This window comes from Syngnathoides biaculeatus, chromosome 4, assembly GCF_019802595.1.
Source record: "Syngnathoides biaculeatus isolate LvHL_M chromosome 4, ASM1980259v1, whole genome shotgun sequence".
Classification (NCBI taxonomy): Eukaryota; Metazoa; Chordata; class Actinopteri; order Syngnathiformes; family Syngnathidae; genus Syngnathoides; species Syngnathoides biaculeatus.
In genome coordinates, this window is record NC_084643.1 from 25123126 (window position 1) to 25146460 (window position 23335).

Here is a 23335-nt window from a genome sequence, read left to right on the forward strand (position 1 = left end):
CAGCAGTCTTGCGACCCTCATGAGGATAAATGGCTCAGATGGACATAAAAATTGTCAAAACCATTTCAAAATATAAAAAAAAAAAAGATTCAAATACAAAATTATCCCAAAACAGAGAAAAACATTATAACATACTCAAAACAATTAGAACATGTGGATACAAAAATGAGTTTAAAAAAAAAATGGTAACTTTCATAAAATACCAAAATACTAAAAAAATGCTACAAGACTTTGACAAAATGAAATATTACAAAACAATTAGATTAAAAACAAAAGGAAAAATAGATTTTTATACCACAAGAAAAAGTAAAAAGTAAAAAAAAAAAAAAAAAAAAAACTAACCCTTACCATCAGAGATGCTAAATGTGGTAGTAGTGATACGATTTTCTAATAAGTATTCCTAATACAGTATTTACCTGTATTTCCATCTCCTTCTTGGAAGTATGAAGGTCCTGCAGGAGAACTTGAGTTTCACTCTTCTCTTGGAGCAAGGCATCTCTCTCCTTTGTCAGCTGTTCAAGAATCTCTGCAGTCTGACCAGAAGCCTCAGAGGCCTACGGGGAGCAGGATAAGTAATGTGGTTTTAGGATTAACTGCAATTGCAGTGAGTCATATTTTATGTCAGGAAAGGTCCTTTTTTTTTTTGTTTCTTCACATACATCAAGTTGTAGAACCAATTGAAACAGACATGCGCACGCACACACATACTGACCCCCCCCCATTGTGTCAGAACTTTTCACACAACTTGCTGTTCTGTTCGAGGAGGACTTTGTCGACAAAAATAGGAATGTGAGCACAATTTAAAAGTTAATTGATGAGGGTTTGGTGTGTCTTTTAATGCCAGATTTAGCCACAGATTTCACCAAGAAACATCTTTAAATTGGAAATGTATTATCAAAATTCCTTTCTCGTCCAGATATTCCAATGACCCCGGTTGGAAAACTGATAGCCAATCAGCGTTTGCCACGTCTGTAGTGCTTCCTGTTTTGACCCCCATTGCTCGTGGATACGTTTCACCGAACAGAGAACATCCACTATCTGGCATTTTGTAGCCGATTTTTGTGAAAAATAATTAAACAAACAAAAATAACAATGTAAAATGTTCTAGCTTATGCGTTGGAGCCAGAATACACACAGGCGGAAGTTGACGTGTTGGAGAGGAGCCGTGGCACTGACGACGAACAATAACAGTTGCAAAATATGAACCGCGGAGAATCTCCAGACACGCTCGTTTCGAAAGACCTGGTGTTCGTGTTCTTTTTGTGACCGAATCCCAACCTTGGCAGAATGCCAGTGTTGTTGTGAGTTTGAAAAGGTTGAACAACAAATGGAGCGTATCGGAATGAACTTGGATCACGATCAATGTCTGCATAACTTCCTCAGATAGATACGAAGTTGTTTGTTTGTACAAAGACATTATGATCCATGACTGTTTGTTGAAAGGACCACTGGTACATCCAGTGGAAAATTAATGAGTTCACATTTTTAACTGTCTTGGAATGCTATATGAGCTATATGAATGCTATGGGCTATGTCAAAAGTTTATCAAAAATGCGAGCTTATTTTCTGAGTACAGTGTAGGACTATCTAATGTTTTATTTATATCAGGAGTACAAAATGAAAAAAAAAATTGGGACTTCCCAAAAGTGATTGGACACATATATCCATCCATCCATTTTCTTAGCCACTTATCCGCACGAGGGTCGTGGGAGTGCTGGAGGTTATCCCAGGTGTCAACGGGCAGAAGGCAGGGTACACCCATGCAGACACGGGGAAAACATACAAAGTCCACACAGGGAGGTCCGGGATTGAACCCAGGTCCTCACAACTCGAAGGCAAACTGCTTACAACTGCGCCTCCGTGCCTCCTCATAAAGTATCTTGTTGCTTACTCCGTACCAGCACGACAGGCTATAGCTAGGCGGCTAATAACCAGTCATGGTTAGATACGTGCAAATTTTCCCAGCTGATGAACTAGCCACAACTGTGACAGGCACAACTTTATCCTGTCAGGTTGGCACCAAGGAAGGTTAAAGAACGACAAATTTGGGTGCTTTTTTTAGTTTTGCTGCAGTTTGGTGCAAAACACATCAGTATCTTGGCCTAGTTAAAAATAGAACGGGGCGGGGTCAAGGACGTTTCTTCCGGGTCTGGCTGTGAAAGTTGCACATATCCAGATAATGCGTGGATTTAAAAAATGTTCTTTATTTTCATTTTTTTTTTTTCAATTAATGTCCAATTGGAGGGTTTATTGCACATATGAATTTTGGGCAAAGTCCTCCTTTAATAATAAAATAAAATTCAAGGACATCCATATCTATGCTTTTCTGTGACTCATCCTGTCGGTCTTTATCTCAGTTGCGACCTGCTGATGGCAGTCTGACACTACAAGTTCAGTGGCCACATCGCTGCAAGATAGCATGATAAGAGGCACATTTGAAATGTTTTTTTTTCCTTAGATTTGAAATGAATGCAAAAAAGATAAATTAGTGAGGATGTGATTGTTTTAATAGATTCACAGAGAGACAGATGTGAGATTACAGGCATGCAGACTATAGTTACAAGGATGACAAACTTTTTTAGAAGATATTGTCCAGCATGAATTTTGATGTTTTTTGTGTGGTAGGTTCATGGCCTATTGTAACCCTATTTAACCTTATCATTTAGTTTTTGATTTTGAAATAATTACTTGAAGAGCTATAGGACATTTATGGAGCTATGATTTTGTGCACTTTTTTTTTCTTTTAAACACACCCAATTTGAAATATCCCATTAAAAAAAGGGATAAAAATGTAAAAAAAAAAACTCGACTTACTGACTAATCAAAAAAAAAAAAAAAAAAAGATGAATCCATTGTGAAAATAATTTGTTGCAGCTCAAAATGAATTAAACAACCGAGCTACGTAGCTTAGAGTGTCATTAGCAAGTTGCAATAAAGACAAATTACTGGAAAAGTCAAAGAAATGCTTAAAATTCATGACCTTGGACATCCATTTGGGGGGATTCATGGATTCCTGTTGTGAATTTTGCCATTCGGCTCCTTGTTGGGAGAACAGCAAGTTGTGCAAAACAAACACTGAACCATTCTACAGTTGGACGTGCATTCAGATGTTTATTGAGTCAAATTAAGTTGACCTGTAAAGGTTATGTTGCATTTTTGGCTTATCCTGAAATTTCACTCCAAAACCCAATTGCCAAAACTTTTGGTTTGGAATGTACCTCAATTGCCTTTGGAAAGAAAAAAAAAAGATTAAAAAAAAAAAAAAAAAAAATCACCCTGTAATTTAGCGCCAATATATTTTTTCCCCCCTTTAACCTTGCCAAAACACAAAGATGGAAGAGTTGCTAATCATGTTTTAAGCCCACAGGAAAGAAGGAAGGGTTGTAATGACTCTGCGCCATGTATGGTGAGTATGTGGAGGATGAAAGTTAAAAAAAAATAATAATAATTAAAGCGAAGTGGAAGACAAACCAGCAAGCATGCAGTGAAACGGGTGACACTGGCCTAGAAATATTTAAAGTGAGTTTGTATACTAGAGGAACTAACGGAGGAATACCTTGAGCTGCTTAGCAATGGTCTGTTCAAGTTGGGACTGGAGCTGGTCTCTCTCAGCAATAGTGTCTTGGTGCCGCTTCTCCAGGGTGGCCTCATCCGCTTGGAGGGCCTTGACCTCCTCCTGCAACTTCTCCAGCTTGCCGGTGAGCTGCGACTTTTCAGCAAGCCACTGGGAAATGTCCTGCTCTGAGTGACTGCACCTGGCTATGAGGTCCTCCTTCTCTGTTTTCAGGGCCAACAAACATTTATCCATCTGTTCCATTTTGGATAAAAGCTCTCGTTTGTCTTCTGACAAGCTCTGAGTCACTACCTCTTGTTCCTTCAGATATGCTTTAATCATATCAATTTCTGCCATGAAAGACTTCTTCTGGTCCTCTGCATTTTTAAGTTGAGAGGACATTTCGTTGTTGTCCTGCTGAAGTTGGGACAATGTGTTTTGCAGCTCTATCGATTGGTCAGTAGCACAAGTCAGTTTACTGGACTCTGCCTGGAACTGCTTCTCTAAGTCATTCTTGGCCTCAGACAATGACAATGTCTGTTTTTTAAGATGCTGGATCTCCTCGAGGAGCTGTTTCTTTTCAGTCTTTGACAACTCCAAGTGTTTCGTGAGTTCGTCGACTTTTCGACCATGTTCTGATGTGAATTTATCGAGATCCCTTTCAAGCTCGCTGTGCTTTTGAGTAAGATCAGCTTTGGCCTTTTCTAGGAGTTCAATACTGGAGGAACGTTTCTCAAGCTCACTCTTGAGGTCAGTAGTTTTCTTTCTCATGGACGTCAACTCTGCTTCAGCCAAATCTTTTTTGCACATTGTTCCCTTAAGTATCTCTTCTAAACGAGACTTCTCCTGTCTAAGATTGTCATGTGATCTGTTGAAGGTGTCCAATTCGTCCTTTGTAGCTCTGATGTCATTCACTAGCTTATCTCGTTCCAGTGAAAGGGCGATAATATCAGAGCTAGCCTTCATATGCTTCGTTTCTAACTCACCCTTCTCCGCAGCAAGATGCTCGTAATTGGTTTTATGTTGCTCCAGCGCCGATTCTAGGGTCAGTTTCTCTTTCCGCAGCGCATGCAGAGCCTCAGAGGTTTCGGAATTTTGTGTGCGAAACATCTGTCTTTCTTGCTCCAAAGAGGCAGACATCTCTTTCAGGTTTTCACCAGACAGAATCAGTTGCTGAGCAGAGACTTCAATCTTCTCCTTCAGCTCTTCAGTGTATTTTACCAGCTCCTCCTTCTCCTTAGAGGCTTTCCTCTGCGCGGCAAGCAACTCTTCCTTCTGCTGGAGAAGGTGAACCCTTTCAGAATCCGTCACCTGGCTGGTGGTCTTTGACTGCTCCAGCATCTGGACCAAGCTTAAGTGAGATACTTTCAGGTCTTCACATTCACAGATGGAGCTATCCAGCTCTTTCTTGGTGAGACTAATCTTATTCTGGAGTTCCTTGTTCTCTGCTTCAAGGTTCTTGTTGTCTGATGTGATGGTGTTAATTTTAGAAGACATGACTGTCTTCTCTTTGTTTAAGGCTTCTGAGAGAGCCTGCAGCTGATTGTTCTTCATTGTCAGATCTTCTTTCTCCAATTTGAGCGACTGTAGCTTGGCCTGCAATTCTGTGTTTTTAGCATCCAGACATTTTTTGGCATTTTGGGCTGCGTCTCGCTCTGAGATGAGGTTGTTGTTCTCACCTCCAAGCTTAGATCTGCTGTCCTTGAGGTCCTCCTCTAGCCTGCATCGCTCTTTACAAATGTTTTCATAGTCCTCCAGCAGCTGCTTTGTTTTACATTCCTCTTGCTGAGCATGCTGCTGGTATTTCAGTAGAGTGGTATCTTTCTCCTTGTTTTGTTTCTGGAGCTCCTCCAGATCAGACTGCTGTTTGAGATTGATACTCTTCAAGTTTGTGTTTTCAGCCTGTGCTTCCTGAAGACAATTTTTGAGCTTCTCCAGCTGTTCATTCAGAGAAGATCTTTCTTCCTCAGAGCGCTTGTTGCTATCAAGTAATTCTTCCCTACCCTTCGAGAGGTCTGCTATGGTTACAAGGAGGTCCTCATTTTGGATAGATATCTCCTGGAGAGCAGAAAGCTTGCGCTGCACCTCTGAGAGCTGCATCTCCAGTTTACATTTCTGAGCATCAGCATCCTCTCTATCCTGACACCTGCGCTCCAGATCACAAGTCTGCTCTTGTAGCTTTGTAGACAACCGTTCAACGTCATGCTTGGAGGACTCGAGCTCAGCAGAAAGATGCTGGGGAAATCAAGTTGATAGAAAAGGAGGGTAAAACGAAAAAAAACACAGGGGATATATGCAAAAGATGCACACAAAATGTCAGATGAATACAAAATAAACCAAGCCAATATGGATGAATGCAAATGGAAAGGTTAAGCTGCAAAAGCTTATAATGGGACAAAGATTACACCACAGCCCAACACCAAAATCCTGTTCAAAGACTGTGTGTAACTAGACTTCAGAATGGTCGTATTGGCTTGATCAAATTAAGACAATATGAATGACAAATCTTCTTTACTCTGGGGACACTTTTAGATTATGTTTTTCCAAAAGCTAGTTTGTCTTTTGGAACTACCATGTGTTTTGTGATTATGATGTGTGGCAAGCTTGGGTATTCAAGCGCATCAAAGATGGGAGTGTGAAACATCCCTTGAGTAAACAAGTGTGTCGTGTGGACAGCTCCATGGCCATGTAAGGACTTCTAATTAAAAAAATGAAATCCATTTAGGAATAAGAAAGGAACAAAACTAGAGGAAAAAGTCAAGCACAGTCAATATTTTCTAAGACGAATATAAAAAATTAAATGTAATACCTGAGGATCAGAATGTTGGGCATACCTGGATACAAAATTAAAAAAAAAATAAAAATAAAATGAAAAAATTCTTCAACCTTACCTCAAGCTTTTCCTTGTAAGTCTGCAGCTCAGACACAACTTCCTCCAGCTCCTTGCTCCTGTCATTGGAGGAGGATAACTCCAGCTTCAGGTTGTCCAGCTCATCCTTCAGCCTTTGGACTTCCTGGCCATGGAGCTCGGAGGCCTGGGAGAGAGTCTTCACCTGAGATACCTTGAGCGCCTCTGCTTCATTTGCACCCTGCTGCACACACTCCTCCTTGGAAATTAAGTAGAGGAAGTGAGCAAGAGTACTTTCATTCAAGACATTCAGTATTTCACAAAAGAGTCCAGCCGTCACATTTTTGTAAATAATTCATATCTTCCTGGGATGACAAGAATTTACTGTTCTCTGAAAATAACTAAAGACACTGCAGGGCATGATGCCCATCCGGATTTCTTGTTTAATTCGATCTTTTTATGTAGTCGTTCACATTACAAAACCAAACAGGACTTTTACTATGGATGAAATGAGCCTCAAGTTACACACAGGCCCATAAACAGGACATCACATTGAGCATTTGCGCTATGTAAATGGAAGTAAATATGCACCATCACAAAGGTCGCGTCACAGTACATTTCTGGCAATTTCAAAGATTTTGAGCAACTGTAGCCAACATGTATTTATTAGTTATAAAGCATTGTCTTTTTGCACGTGGCATTAACTGTTTTCTGCTCTTTAGTCTGTCATTGCTTTTGTGGCGTGGCTGTTTTGTCAAGAGTTTTAGTGACGTATAGGTCGGCCGAGCATGCATTGCCTATCCATTTTGCAATTGCACTGAATACAAATCCAATATAGCCACATGTGAACCCGTAATGGGTCACATATGGAGAAAAAAAAAAAGATCCCTGATTTGATTCCTTATCAGTCTCATACTTGCCACTGGATTGATGTTTTACATAAAGATGAGCTTTTATTAAAAAAAAAAAAAAAAAAAAAAAAATAGAAATAGCAAGGGTGTACTCACAATGTGAGATATAGTGGAACCTCAATTCAACTGACACTGATTTAACAGATATCGGATGCAACAGACTTGACACCGTGAGCCCACAGGTGTGCAAGCAAATTACCCATACGCTCGCGGCGCTGAACATGGCAGCGTACTCTAGTTCACACCGTGAAGGAAGAGAAAGGTTTTCACACATTTTCAATCTTTTTTTTAATATTAATAATTTTGTTCTGTACTGTGGATTTTAGGTCACAGAGTACATCTTTCGCCATCAGAGATACATCTTGAGTGTCAAGTCAAACACTGTTGTGAAACATACACAACAATAATACTGGGAGCACTTCATCCCCAAGTTGCTGAGTTACTTCACTGAATAATCAAGTATGTGCTTCTTATCAAGAGATAAACAGAAGCTAATTATGTGACTCCAACACCGTAGCTATGCTTAGGTTTTTTTGTGCAGTGGCTTTAAAATGCTGAATCTTCACCCATGAGGCTAGCAGGTCAGAGGTGAAGAACCTGAGGCCAGCATACAGTAAATTTGAAGCACTGTTAAAAGATTCTAGATTCTATTTGTAAACAAGTATTTATAAAGGGGCAGCTATTGACTACTAACCAATGTTGCAATCTTCTCCTGGAGCTTTTTTATTTGAGCATTGCAGCTGTCTCGTGTTTCATGCAGTTCCTGGTCTTTAGATGACAGATCCCGCTCATGTTGCTGATTGGAGTGGTCCACTTTCTTCTTTTCCTCCGCCAGCTGACTCTGCAACTGCTCCAACCTCCTGACCAACAAAATGCGTGCAGAGGGGTTAAACGCAAAGCAAGTATTAAAGTAATGAATTGAATGGTAGAGCAACAATGGGGTGAAACGAGAATCGTATATTTTGAAAGCATTCAAAAGTGTAACGTCTAACACCTTTCCTTCTGCTGGAGATCTTCGTTCATTTTGGTCAACTGCACTGAGTTGTCACCTGACGCTGTCATCATGTCCAAAATGTCCTTCTCTAATTTGCTCTTGTCCTCACCAAGTTGACGCACCTTCTCATCCGCACCCGCCAGCTTCATTTCCAGCCCTTAATTGAGAAACAGGCCGGAACATGAGTTTATACGTAAATATTTTTTATACTAGAAAATAACATCACATTCATGCTTCTTACCATTAAGCTGATTCCTGAAAGACTCCGATTCCGCGATGAGAGCTGTGCACTGCTCCTCCTTCTTGCTGAGATTCTCAAGGGTTTCTGACAAACCAAGAATAACGTTTTTTTATGTCGGAATTCGATGTGAAACAAGCAAAGACAACACGCTAGCAAATAGGCTGACGAAAATAGACCAACTAAATGAGTTACCTTGCATAGTTATTGCAGATTTTGTTTGCTCTTCTGTGCTTTCGGACAACTTCTGCTTCTGTGGGCACGATAACACTAAATAGTACGCTTCTTTCGGCTTACTCAAAAATTTATTCCAGTAGACATCAGTGGAGGTTATAAATACATATCTTTTAAAATGACAAGACAATTTCTATTCACTCCAGACAATTTCTTTAAAACAGGTTCAGCAACTCCTGGGTTTTAAAAGGTCTTTTTTCTAGTTAAAAACAGCTCCCAGGTGTCACAATGTTTTGTGCATGCATGTCAAAAGAAAAACAAATACATATTTAAAAATAAAATAAAGTAAAAAAAAAAATAAGTAAAATAAAAATACAATCAAACCATCCATCCACCCATTTCTTTAGCCGCTTATCCTCAAGAGGGTCGCGGGGAGTGCTGGAGCCTATCCCAGCTGTCAACGGGCAGGAGGCGGGGTACACCCTGAACTGGTTGCCAACCAATTACAGGGCACATGGGGACAAACAGCCGCACTCACAACGTGCCACCTTCTAAGTATCCACTCAAAAGTAATTATATTTATCGTTTAGTTATCAACAATTACGAAAAGTAAACAAAGATTACCAAACCTAATTGGTAAAAAAATCGTAAGGGAGGAGAAAAAGAACTCACCAGCCCTGCAAGTTGCTGCCCTGCAGCATTTTTCTCCTGCTCCACAACAGTCAAACTTTGCTGCAGCGACCGGATTTCATTTTCTTTGCCCTCCAACAATGTGCTCAGCTCACCAACTAACTTTTAAGCAAAAATAAATAAAATAAATAAAACATTTGCAGAAACTTAAAAAACAACATTTGAAGGTGCGCACAACACACAGCCACCGGGTGTAATATAATATAGGCATGCATATTAACCAATATAAATTTCACTGCAATTGGGAAGATCTCTGAGAGCCTCAAGTTTCCCCATTCATTGTGTGTTTACTGAGGAGGCATCAGAGCGTTGTACCAATGGAATAGGGCGTCTGACACTCGGCGTCGCGTCATAGGATAGAAAAATTTTCTATTCTGTTGAGTTCATCCGATCACAGCAAAAAGCTCCTAAAATGGGAGAAAGGCTGGCAGAGTGATTTCTGAGTGCTATTTGGGCTGACTTGCACTGTAAAAGGCAAGTGGAAAATGGACGAAACACTCATACAATACATTGATTTTTGCTTTTTGTCCATAAATGAGCAAGTGCAGTGTGAAAAGGCATTTAAGGGAATCCATAATCTTTATCACAAAAACTGAAGACCAAAAGTGGAAAAAATACAGGCCATCAAATAAAATATAAATAAAATATGACAGGCAATTATGAATCCATAAATTAAAATGTATTTGGAAGTACTTTTTGTACAAAACAATGCAACACAAAGCACTTTACAATAATTAAGGTTAAAAAAAAACAAGCCTGTCGTATTATTATAAAACTACGCCAATTATTAGTAAAATTGCATTTCTATGACTGCAGAACTACAACCAGAACTATTTTAATTTCCAACTTTTCAAATGTGCTTTCAAGTCAAATCTAAAAACAGCACATGCCACAATTCTCAAGGCAAACCATCATATAACTCAAGTCCAATAAATTATTTGTACTTGCTACCACTGTTAGTTGAACTCACCTCAGTTCCTAGTGAGTTTTCTTTGTCCCGAACATCATCTAGTTGTACATTCTGGTTGTTTTGTGCGCAACACAAACGGCGGACCATTTGTACCACAATCTCTTTGGTTTCTCTCTCATCCTGTGCCTGCTGCGCTAAGTCAGCTCTCGTGTCCTCCAGCTCCTTCACCTTGAGCTCGGCAGCATGGAGCTTCCCGAGGACATCCTCCAGCTCCACCAAGTGTTGGTTCTCGGCTTTGTCCACGCCAGAACGCAGTGCATCATCCAGGCGCTCCTTGTCTTCAGCGAGGGAGGACAGTCGCTCTTTTAGGCAGCTTATCTCCTCAGCATGGGCAGCGGCGGCCTCCTCAAGGGCCAGACCATGCTCCAACTTCAGCCTTTCTAGGACATCGGCATTATCCTTCTCAGCCTGGCTCAGGTGCATGCGCAGCTGCTCATTTTCTCCTGAAAGAATGACAGTGGTGGCCTGAAGCTGGGCGGCTGCCTCGGTGTGCGCCTTGTCTTGAAACTCCAACTTCTCCTGCAGCTTGGCCAGCTCCTCTCGCCGCTGGGCTTCCAGCGAAGCCAGCTGGTCCCTCAGAGAAGTGATCTCCTCCAGGAGGGGAGAGATGCCTTCAGAGTCACCAGATGGCTGCTGGGAACTGAGACGGAGCTGCAGGTCGGCGACCTCTCGGGTACGAAGTGAGAGGTCTCGCTCCAGCTCCATTATGCGGGATCTTTCCGACACGGTGGCAACCTTGTAAAACAGACATCATACGTTAAAAAAAAAAAAGACATTGAATGTGAGCATCGTACGTGGGGAAAAAAACGATCTCAGCATATTTGTGGTACACTATTTACGTAGTGATTCATTATCTGTGCCTCGCTATATTGAAGACTTGATTTTTTTTGTGTCATTTTTGTCAATTTTTCACAGCTGAGGTCTACTTAAGGAGATCCAGTATAATTAACAACTAAAAAAAAAAGGGCTGTGAATTTAAACTAATCTTAGAGGTTAGAGAATATATCCCTGTGAGCATTGTTCATGCCATTTGTATGTGTTGGAGCGCCATGTGTGTGTTTTTTTTTTTTTTTTTTTGTTTTTGCTATGGGATTAGGATGACTGATCTGTGTAAAGAGGCATGGATGGGCCTATGTATCCTCAGACTCAGTGAAAACATCCTTCAATCAGCAAGGGCATTGAAAACGAAACTTCTCTGGGTCTATCAGCATGACAATGATCTCAAACAACACCCAGGCATCAGAGTAGCTTTGTAAGCATTTCAAGGTCCTGGCGTGGTCTAGCCAGTCTCCAGATCTCAACCCCACAGCAAATCTTTGGAGGGGGTTGAAAGTCTGTGCTGTCCAGCAATACCCCCAAAACAGTATGTGAAGATCCTGTGAAAATTTAGAGAAAACGTTTGACCTTTATCATTGCCAACAAAGGGGTATATAAAGTACTGAGATGAACTTTTATTTACCAAATAGTTTTCCTCATAAATTTTTTAAAAAAACAGACTGCTTTTCTGGATTTTTCCCCTTTTGTTTCTCATAAGCGAGATATACCCATGAAGAAAATTACAGACCTCTCATTTTTTTAAGTGAGAGAACTTGCACAATTAATGGCTGACTAAATATTGTGCCCAACTGTTAGTACCATTTGCAAACTGACCAAGTGCTAGAGGAAAACATTGAAATTAGGAGGATTATTAGTTTTCACTGTATAGAGTTCCCACGCCCATTTGCAATTCCTTACTTTTTCAGTCATGGATTTGTGAGCTTTTCTGGAACAATACTGCCTTGGTGTCTAAGATGAAGTGATGATTACTTCATATAGTCACGCCATAACTAGTCTAAAAAGTTTTTTTTTTTACCATCTTGACGCACGAGACCCTTGCCCTCATGAATGGCCAGTACGACTGTACAGTAATATCCTACTATATTGGAGACTATTTAAGTTAAAAAACTGGAACTGTATTTAGTTTAATTATCTAAATAGGTTTCATAAGGTAATGTTATTTTAACTCAAATGAAACAATTTTTATGCCAATTAAATATTTCATGCTAGCATTTTTTTGTGTTCAAAAAGACTGGTTCTCAAACGTTTTAGGTGAAAAAAATAACTGCTGTGTGAATCTCTAAATGTCAATTTTTTTAACAGGACATACTTCTTCTTCTTCTTTTCCTTTCGGCTTGTCCCGTTAGGGGTCGCCACAGCGTGTCATCTTTTGCCATCTTAGCCTATCTCCTGCATCTTCCTCTCTAACGCCAACTGCCCTCATGTCTTCCCTCACCACATCCATAAACCTTCTCTTTGGTCTTCCTCTCGCTCTTTTGCCTGGGAGCGCCATCCTCAACATCCTTCTACCAATATACTCACTCTCTCGCCTCTGAACATGTCCAAACCATCGAAGTCTGCTCTCTCGAATCTTGTCTCCAAAACATCCAGCTTTGGCCGTCCCTCGAATGAGCTCATTTCTAATCCTATCCAACCTGGTCACTCCGAGCGAGAACCTCAACATCTTCATTTCTGCCACCTCCAGTTCAGCTTCCTGTTGTTTCTTCAGTGCCACCGTCTCTAATCCGTACATCATGGCCGGCCTCACCACTGTTTTGTAAACTTTGCCCTTCATCCTAGCAGACACTCTTCTGTCACATAACACACCAGACACCTTTCGCCAGCTGTTCCAACCTGCTTGGACCCGTTTCTTCACTTCCTGACCACACTCTCCATTGCTCTGTATTGTTGACCCCAAGTATTTGAAGTCGTCCACCCTTGCTATCTCTTCTCCCTGTAGCCTCACTCTTCCCCCTCTACTTTTCTCATTCACGCACATATATTCTGTTTTACTTCGGCTAATCTTCATTCCTCTCCTTTCCAGTGCATGTCTCCATCTTTCCAATTGTTCCTCTGCATGCTCCCTGCTTTCACTGCATATGACAATATCATCTGCGAACATCATGGTCCAAGGGGATTCCAGTCTAACCTCATCTGTCAGCCTATCCATTACCACTGCAAATAGGAAGGGGCTCAGAGCTGATCCCTGATGCAGTCCCACCTCCACCTTAAATTCCTCTGTCACACCTAAGGCACACCTCACCATTGTTCTGCTACCATCATACATGTCCTGTACTATTTTAACATACTTCTCTGCCACACCAGACTTACGCATGCAGTACCACAGTTCCTCTCTTGGTACTCTGTCATAGGCTTTCTCTAGATCCACAAAGACACAATGTAGCTCCTTCTGACCTTCTCTGTACTTTTCCACGAGCATCCTCAAGGCAAATAATGCATCTGTGGTACTCTTTCTAGGCATGAAACCATACTGTTGCTCGCAGATACTTACTTCTGTCCTGAGTCTAGCCTCCACTACTCTTTCCCATAACTTCATTGTGTGGCTCATCAACTTTATTCCTCTATAGTTCCCACAGCTCTGAACATCCCCTTTGTTCTTAAAAATGGGAACTAGAACACTTTTCCTCCATTCTTCAGGCATCTTTTCGCCCGCTAGTATTCTGTTGAATAAGTTGGTCAAAAACTCCACAGCCATCTCTCCAAATTGCTTCCATACCTCTACCGGTATGTCATCAGGACCAACTGCCTTTCCATTTTTCATCCTTTGTAGTGCCTTTCTGACTTCCCCCTTAGTAATCATTTCCACTTCCTGGTCCTTCACTCTTGCCTCTTCAACTCTTCCTTCTCTCTCATTTTCTTCATTCATCAACTTCTCAAAGTATTCTTTCCATCTATTTAGTACACTACCGGCACCAGTCAACACATTTCCATCTCTATCCTTAATCACCCTTACCTGCTGCACATCCTTCCCATCTCTATCCCTCTGTCTGGCCAACCTGTAGAGATCCTTTTCTCCTTCTTTCGTGTCCAACCTGGTGTACATGTCTTCATATGCCTCTTGTTTAGCCTTTGCCACCTCTACCTTTGCCCTACGTCGCATCTCGATGTACTCCTTTCGCCTCTCCTCAGTCCTCTCAGTATCCCACTTCTTCTTCGCTAATCTCTTTCCTTGTATGACTCCCTGTATTTTGGGGTTCCACCACCAAGTCTTCTTCTCCCCTTTCCTACCAGATGACACACCAAGTACTCTCCTGCCTGTCTCTCTGATCACCTTGGCTGTCGTCGTCCAGTCTTCCGGGAGCTTCGGTTGTCCATCGAGAGCCTGTCTCACCTCTTTCCGGAAGGCCGCACAACATTCTTCCTTTCTCAGCTTCCACCACATGGTTCTCTGCTCTACCTTTGTCTTCTTAATCTTCCTACCCACCACCAGAATCATCCTACATACTAACATCCTATGCTGTCGAGCTACACTCTCCCCTACCACTACTTTACAGTCAGTAACCTCCTTCAGATTACATCGTCTGCACAAAATATAATCTACCTGCGTGGTTCTACCTCCGCTCTTGTAGGTCACTATATGTTCCTCCCTCTTCTGGAAATAAGTGTTCACTACAGCCATCTCCATCCTTTTTGCAAAGTCCACCACCATCTGCCCTTCAAAGTTCCTTTCCTGGATGCCGTACTTACCCATCACTTCTTCATCGCCCCTGTTTCCTTTACCAATATGTCCATTACAATCTGCACCAATCACAACTCTCTCGCTGTCTGGGATGCTCAGAACTACTTCATCTAGTTCCTTCCAGAATTTCTCTTTCAACTCTAGGTCACATCCTACCTGTGGTGCATAGCCGCTAACCACATTATACATAACACCCTCAATTTCAAATTTTAGTCTCATCACTCGATCTGATACTCTTTTCACCTCCAAGACATTCTTAGCCAGCTCTTCCTTTAAAATAACCCCTACTCCATTTCTCTTCCCATCTACTCCGTGGTAGAATAATTTAAACCCTGCTCCCAAACTTCTAGCCTTACTACCTTTCCACCTGCTCTCTTGGATGCACAGAATATCAACCTTTCTCCTAATCATCATGTCAACCAACTCCTGTGCTTTTCCTGTCATAGTCCCAACATTCAAAGTCCCTACACTCAGTTGTAGGCTCTGTGCATTCCTCTTTTTCTTCTGACGCTGGATCCGGTTTCCTCCTCTTCTTTGTCTTCGACCCACAGTAGCTGAATTTCCACCGACGCCCTGCAGGTTAGCAGTGCCGGGGGCGGGCGTTGTTAACCCGGGCCACGACCGATCCGGTATGGGATTCTTTAGATGAACGCTCATATTTGTTTGGCACAGTTTTTACGCCGGATGCCCTTCCTGACGCAACCCTCTGCATTTATCCGGGCTTGGGACCGGCCTACAGATTGCACTGGTTTGTGCCCCCATAGGGCAACATTTTTAACAGGACATACCCTGGTAAAAATTCACAAATTCACTTCCAGAGAAAACAGATCACTTTTTAACAAGGGACTTTCATAAATAGAACTTCTTCCGCCACATGACATTTTTTCTCAGAAAAAAAAAAAAAAAAAAGTATGCCTTGCTATGTGAGTGATTTTGGCCCATTCCTCTACACAGATCTTTTCTAGATAAGCCAGGTTTCTGGGCTGTTGCTGAGGAACACTGAGTTTGCGCTCCCTCCAAAGATTTTTTTATTGGTTTCCATCTGGAGACTGGTTAGGCCACTTCAGAACCTTGATGTGCTTCTTCTGAAGTCACTCCTTGGTTATCCTGGCTGTGTGCTTGGGCTCATTGTCTTGTTGGAAGACCCAGCCATGACCAATCTGCAATCGTCTTAACTTAGGGAAGGAGGCTGTTCCCAAGCATCTTGCAATACATGCATACAATACCCCCACCATCCTCTCAATACACCTCCAAAGCATGATGCTTCCACCCCAACACTTCACAGTAGGGATGGTCTTTTTGGGATCATATTCCTCATTCTTCCTTCTCCAACACGGTATGTGGAATTAAGACAAAAAGTTATATTTTGGTGTCATTTGATCACATAACTTTCTCCCATGACTCCTCTGCACCATTCAAATGGTCATGGACAAACTTAAGATGGGCCTGGACATCTGCAGATTTAAGCAAGGGAACCTTCTGTGCCCTGCACAATTTTATACCATGACCTCTTGGTGAATTACCCGTAGCAACCTTGCAAAGAGTGATGCCAGCTCTCTTCAGGTCATTGGCCAGCTCCTCCCATATAGTTCTGGGGGTGATTCCTCACCTTTCTTAGTATCATTGATAGGCCACTAGATGAGTTCCTGCTAGGAGCCCGAGTCTGAGGGAGATTGACAGTCATGTTTACCTGCTTCCATTTTCTAATAACTGCTCTGACAGTTGCTCTTTTATCCACCCAGCATCTTGGCAATTGCCCCGTAGCCTTTTCCAGCCTTGTACGAGGTCTACAATTTTGTCTCTGGTGTCTTTGGACAGCTCTTTGGTATTAGCCATATTAGCAGTTCAGAGTCTTACTGATTGTGTGGGGTGTACAGGGGTCTTTATGGAATTAATGATCTCAAATTGTTGCTTCTAATTTCAAATAAGTAGAGCGTACATTTATTTTTTTACAGACGTACTAACAGTACTTTGAGGGAAAGAATTATTGCTGATTGGCAGGTGTTCAAATACTTGTGTGCAGCAGTGCATACACATTATTATTTTTTGAAATTCTATATTGTGATTTCCAGACTTTTTTTTTTTTAAAGATTATGCTTCTCTCAGTGGACATGCACCTAAAATGAACATTTCAAACCCCGCCATGATTTCAAGGTGGGAGAAATTGCAAAATCACAGGGTGTTCAAATACTCATTTTCCTGTAACTATGAGTACCTTCAACTAATCCTCATGGCTTGCAATTAGCAAACTAACCATGGCTTCGAAAATGAGTCTTCACCAGGATGTCTCAATTTAAAGAATAGGTCGGTGACAATTTTAAGATGCCATAAAAACGGGAAAATAATAAGAATACTACTACTAATACTAATAATAATTCATTGACTTTTAAGGGTGCACGCAGATGGCAAGCTACTCATTAAACACCACCACCCAACTCAACAGCGGCATTTTACTTCAGATAGTTTTGTAAACTTTCAGAGCCAAAATGGCGCCGGAGTGCCGACTAAATGGTTTTCTTCCTACAGTCCTGCTGTTGTCAAGTACCGTGTTTGACTGAAACATTGTGACACCATTAACAAGGATAAGTTAACGTGTGCTTATTTTCATGTCCACAATAACCAACTTCTAACATTTTACACCATGTAAGCCAGTACACTAGTTCCTAAACTTTTTACAGCACCCCAATTTTACATCAGCTGGGTGTAACTTAAGTATAAAAAGTGGGTCATGGTAGTTTGTGTTAGCACTGCACCCCTCAGTTTGAAAAACGATGGTATAAGCTATCAGCCCCTCAATATGTTTGCCTCATCCATTTGACTCAGGCACAATGTCCTTTATTATTCAAATTTTGAAACCTGACTTTATATATTTAGCATTTTTTTTTTTATTCCTTCAAATTTTGCAGGTTTGTTTACGACACTATTTTCTATGGTGTGTTGAAATTACATGCCATTTTTGGGCCTGCTCACATTCTAGTGAATGTAATATTTTACTTTAACATTTGTCCCAGATTTGTGCATCCATGGAGCAAAAGCTATGTTGCCAGTGGCTTGCTGTGTCGTGACAGGTGTTAGCACAAGAATAAAAATGTAGAGTCCAGAAATAACTCCCATGTCCATTGTACAATAATCCATCCCACTCTGCCTCGGATTGCTAGTAAGAAGACAGGACTCGTACATCTGATTCACTGTGTGTGGAAGCTCTTCACACATGGACACAAACACTTATACTCACAGACATACATATGGCGGTTCTTAAATCATGGGTCTACAGATACAGAATGAATATGCTTCATGTGTCCCTGCTAATTTTTGTGCATCTCAGACATGGGAGGAACACCAAACAAGATCCCTGCTGTGACATATATTTTATTCTGAAATAAAATGAAATTAACATATTTCAGGCTTACGGCCATGCTACGCTGAGAATGCCTGATCTCGTCAGATCTCGGAAGCTAAGCGAATTTGGCTCTGGTTAGTACTTGGATGGGAGACCGCCTGGGAATACCAGGTGCTGTAAGCTTCTCTCACCGGCTAAAATGCAGAGGGTTTACGTCAAGAAGGGCTTCCGGCGTAAATCTGTGCCAAACAAATATGCTTTCATCTAAGATGACACGCTGTGGCGACCCCTAAACTTAAAAATAACGTATTTTCATGGATGGCAGATGTGTCTGCAAGGTAACAGCTCAATGAACGCAAGCCAACAATAAATCCAAAGAAATGCACTTTAATTGGCCACAAACCTATTTTGGGAAGAGCTCTAACTGACCAGACCTTGAGCCACTTTTCTCAGCACTTCAAGGAACGCCAACCTCCCGCCCCCGCCCCTCTCCAACACGGAGCAGCATCCATTACCCTAGTGTCTTCTAACTCTCTTTGGAGCTTCTCAGCTTTGGTCTTTTCAAAGTGCAGGCTCTGTTCAAGCTCCTTAATGTGGACATGCTCCAGTCTGGTCTGCGTCTGTTAGTACACAAGGGGCAGAGAGAAAGAGAAGGAGAACACACCAGTGCCACCATCACATGCCAACCAAACACAGACGAGAGAGGAAGGAGACAATGCAGGGAGGGGGTTGAGAATGTATGGATGGAACCATGGGTGATAACTGGAGGAAATGAAAGTACACACCACCAGTGAATACCACTCAGGTTGTACCATGAAAAGAGATGGTGACAATGCAGGCAGCAGTAGAGCACTTGATGCAAATGTTTGTTGTTTGAGGCGGAGGGGTAGTTTCAAGAAAAAACAAACATGCAAACCAACACCTGATGGAAAGTGGGGGAGGGGGGTATTATATTATGTAACATATTTTAAATCTAGTTGCAAGCAGAACGAGGAGCGTGTGTAATGTCATTTAATTTGGCTTCCAGGATTTAGTAACATTTGAACCCTCCTGTTGGATGTCAAATTGACCCACTGTAAAGTTGAAGAAATACAAGCAGTGATGTGCAAGTGCACACCACTACTAATATGGATTAAGAACGAAAGGTCAATTTCACATAAACCCCCCCCCCAAAAAAAAAAAAAACTGTTTTGTCATACAATCTCCAGAAAAGGCCAGTTTTTATGTTTTTGTGTCAATTATTTAGTCTATTTTTGTGTTTTATGATTTGCTAGTTATGATGCTATGATATGCTGTTCTGTTTGCTGTGGTGTGATCATTTTAGTTTTGATATGACATTGAGTGTGTACAAAATCATCACTATTGACCTGCCTACACAGGCAGTGTGTGGGGCAATGTAAGCTTCTTCTGCTTACAGATGTGAAATGCAATTGTTCCTTCCTTGCTTCCTCATGAGCACCATTATGTGGAGGCTTACATAGACGCTAAAACACATGCTAGCGTTCATGTGTATTAATACTGCATCCATTATTCGCAGGGGTTACGTTCCTTACACCCCTGTGACTAACGGGGGAACACAACTAGAAAAAAAGTTGGCTGGGAAAAATATGTCTAAAGTGAAAATAAATGTAAGTTTGATACACCACAGTGTTGTAAACAACAAACCTGCAAAATGATTGAATGATTTAAGAAAAATCTCGTTTTTAAATTAAGGTTCCAAAATTTTAAAAGATAGACATTCCAAAGTATTTTAAAACGCATACGTTTTTTTTTTATGCCTGCATGTTTGTATATGGGGGATGTCAGGATAAGATTAAAAAAAAAGAAAAAAAATGTATGTCAAAAAAAAGTGAGAAAAGGTATTTGCAAAAATAAAATGGGAAAAGGATATAAAAACCAATATTAAATAAAATCAAAAAGTACAGTATAACTTAATTTTTGGGCTGCAACAGATCAATTGTATTTCAATGTTGTAACACTACCTCCGTTTAGGAGCGATTCGGGTTACAAACTGGGTCCCTGAACAAATTCAATTTGTAACCCCAGTTTCCACTGGATTAATATTTCTACCGTGAACAACATTATTACAAGATCTATGGATGAAAAATTGCCCGTAACCCTAAAAAAACAGGATAAGTGGTAGAAAATGGGATGTTAGTATCTTATTGGGGTAAAATGCCCATGTAAAAACAAAAGTCTTGCGTTAATTACATAATTCACCACCCAAAAAAATGCCTGGCACTCTGGGCAGTAGAGTAACTAAATGCTGACAGTCATGCTCTGTGGACTCACAGTATTTTAGAACTACCATAAATGCAACCAGTCGTTGTCAAGGCACTGTCAGAGATTTGGTGGTAGGGTTAGCGTTTTATATGACTGAGGAATGTGGGATGATGAGGGAAGCATCTCCAGTGGTTCCATGCCAAGCACTGGACCAACATGTTGAGAAAATTAAAAATAAAGGACGAGGACAAGAGGGAAGAAGAGGCAATAACATGACATCACTGAACAGGAGGCATCAAAAAGTTACAGCATTAGTCGCCTGCTTGCACGCAACACACTTGTTGAACTTTTCAATTTGTCGGCTGCTTTTGTGTGTGTGAAATTGCATGCACATTCTGAGGGTGAGTCAAACTGTTAGTGCACACAATCGCAGGGGTAAAAAACAGGGTAAAAGGCATATGCTAACCCTGATGCTCTCGTTTTAAAGCTCAAGTTTGAGATCCTTCTGATTAAACCAAGTCGGCCCCCGCTGTGGAAGTAAATGACAAATCCAGGGATCAGATACAGCTTGTACAATAGCAGGAATACTACACTGTAAAAAAATGACTCACATAAATCAAATATTTTGGGTGGCTAGTTTCCGTCTTCAACTGAGGATAATACTAGTGTCATAAATTACAAAGAAAGCAAATATATTCCCACTTTTCAACCACCATGTCGGAACTGTATAACAATTTGGACTTTTTAAACATCATCGAAAAGTTACCTTTTAACTGCTGGTATAATGCCAGATAGGTCTCTTACTTAGGTGTTTTTACAGTGGACAGCAAGTCATAATTTAGAATTGTTAGTGTTCAGTGGAATATCACGTTGGGCAGTAAGAGGAAGCGGCCAAGAAGGTCCACAAATAAACTCCAGAAAATCAAAACTTTCCCATAAAGTAAATGAGTACCCTAACACGTTGACTCATTTCTGTTAGCCCGTTTATGGCACTTTACATCATTTTAGCATTATGCTAGGGGACTTGGGTTTGATGAAATTGTGTTTTGGTTGAATATTTTAATGTTTAAATATACAATGCTTAATTTCCTTTTTTGATGAACCTGACAATTTTATAATGAACTGGGAGTTAAACCACTTGAAGCAAGCATGCTTTGCCTCTCTTTTGGATAACTGTGCAAGTGCGACCATATGCTAACTTTCTTATTCATTACACCTGCTAAAAGGAAACAAGTAATTTACAGTCTGAATGTTTACTATCATAACAACAACAAAAAAGTGCCTTGCGTTCATTGTAAACATGTGCTTGTGTTTAGAATTTACCTCCAGATCCCCTTTGGTGATACATGCTTCCTCAACACGGAACTGAAGGTCCTCAACCTTTCTATTTGAAAACACAAACACTAAACTTGTAACACCGTTAACAGTTTGCTAAATTCTAATGTCTGGCTTACCTCCGCTCTTCTTCGAGCTGATTGAGCAGCTCGACTTTGTCTTTATCAGCTGCCTCTACCAAGGCACGTAACTGATCCATCTTGGCCTCCATCTTCCCAATGACAGGGTACAAAACGTTAACAGCTGCATAAATAATACCTTTAAAAACCCACTAGTTCTTTTCATGATTTTTGTAATACATTAACATTTACTTAAAGATTTTTTTTTTTTAGCATTTCAGTGAGCCAGATGTTTTTGGGGTTGACACTAAAGGCAAGCTCCAAGATGAACGCTGATTGGGGTGTATACTTTAATTGACCTTCCCCGACTATGGTAAGCGGCCTTATTCCATGCAGTGTTTTTTTTTACACTCCAAAATTGCTACTTTTATATTGACAATAACTTGTCCCATTTTACTACCATTAAAGGATGCAAGTGTCCATTAAGTTATGACTGCTACTTATAAAAAACAAAAAATAATTCTTCCCTGAAATATGTGTTTTGGAGGCTACAATGTTTCATGTGGCGCACATCGAGACAGCAGTGAAAGCTAAGCCTCCACAGCATGCAAGTGTATATAAGTAATTATTAACCTGGGGGGGGCTGCTTTACGCCTTTCTCATCTCATCTCAAAACATCGCAATGAAATCAAATTTTCGAGTTAATGGACAATCAATTTCCTCTCCACAGACATTCACTAACCACAAAGAGGTTAATGTTGCTTAAACTGTTACCAAACTTTAGGCGGACAGCTCTACCCATTCCTACTCCAAACTGAAAACATGTAACTGGCCTTCAAATGTTACAGGTCATCCATAGTTTGTTACGGAAACCACGGAACACTAAGTCCTTACAGCTCGAACAGACTGCTCCAAAGATGGGTGGGGGTTGCAGCGTCTGACATTGTTGGCTGGTGGAGCACTGTGTCGGCCACCGTGACGAACAACGTTTCATAGATGAATTTGATTAAGTAAACACTATTGCTTAAAAAAAGGAAAAACTGCTTTGGTTGTAAAAGTATGCATTTATAAAACCCATTTCTTTTTCCTCATACCTAGGCTATTTATAATGCATCCTAGCAACAATTTTGGGGAAGAAAAAAAATGTATGCTATAAATTACAGTAAGCATTTCATGTTCATTACTTGTTCTTGGTCATTCCTGAGCAGTGTGATTTCCTGCTCCATCTCCCCAGCGTGGCTGGTGGCTTTGGCCACCTCAGCTTTCTCCATATCCCTCTCCACCATGAGCTGCTCAATGTGCTGCTGCTTCTCCTTCAGAGCTTCCTGCAAGGCCGTTGTGCCTGAGATCTTGCGGTTGTACCGCGATGACGTCTCTGTCAGCTGCAGACAGGAGAGATTTAGTGGTCAAGATAAAGATACACTAAAATCAATGATGAAATATATTCACAATAGTATTTTTCCAGAAAAGTGCTCTCTGAAAAA

At 41.0% G+C, this 23335-nt stretch overlaps 1 protein-coding gene and 1 pseudogene across 3 annotated transcripts in view; one reads left to right on the forward strand and one right to left on the reverse strand.

The window, feature by feature from the left end:
* clip1a (CAP-GLY domain containing linker protein 1a) overlaps positions 1 to 23335 on the reverse strand; it is a 54313-nt gene that overhangs the window by 14102 nt on the left and 16876 nt on the right. For 2 of the 3 annotated variants that reach the window (XM_061818631.1, XM_061818629.1), the window contains exons 6-18: positions 23036 to 23233; positions 21912 to 22003; positions 21781 to 21841; positions 18750 to 18854; positions 10379 to 11113; positions 9391 to 9510; positions 8740 to 8797; positions 8548 to 8631; positions 8307 to 8463; positions 8007 to 8172; positions 6445 to 6660; positions 3557 to 5788; positions 417 to 554 (exon numbers count right to left, since the gene is read on the reverse strand). In XM_061818631.1, the coding sequence (XP_061674615.1) occupies positions 417 to 554; positions 3557 to 5788; positions 6445 to 6660; positions 8007 to 8172; positions 8307 to 8463; positions 8548 to 8631; positions 8740 to 8797; positions 9391 to 9510; positions 10379 to 11113; positions 18750 to 18854; positions 21781 to 21841; positions 21912 to 22003; positions 23036 to 23233 (4362 nt within the window). The remainder of the gene's footprint in view (positions 1 to 416; positions 555 to 3556; positions 5789 to 6444; positions 6661 to 8006; positions 8173 to 8306; positions 8464 to 8547; positions 8632 to 8739; positions 8798 to 9390; positions 9511 to 10378; positions 11114 to 18749; positions 18855 to 21780; positions 21842 to 21911; positions 22004 to 23035; positions 23234 to 23335) is intronic. The other variant, XM_061818632.1, reaches the window with a different exon arrangement.
* On the forward strand, positions 18299 to 18417 carry LOC133500093 (5S ribosomal RNA; annotated as a pseudogene).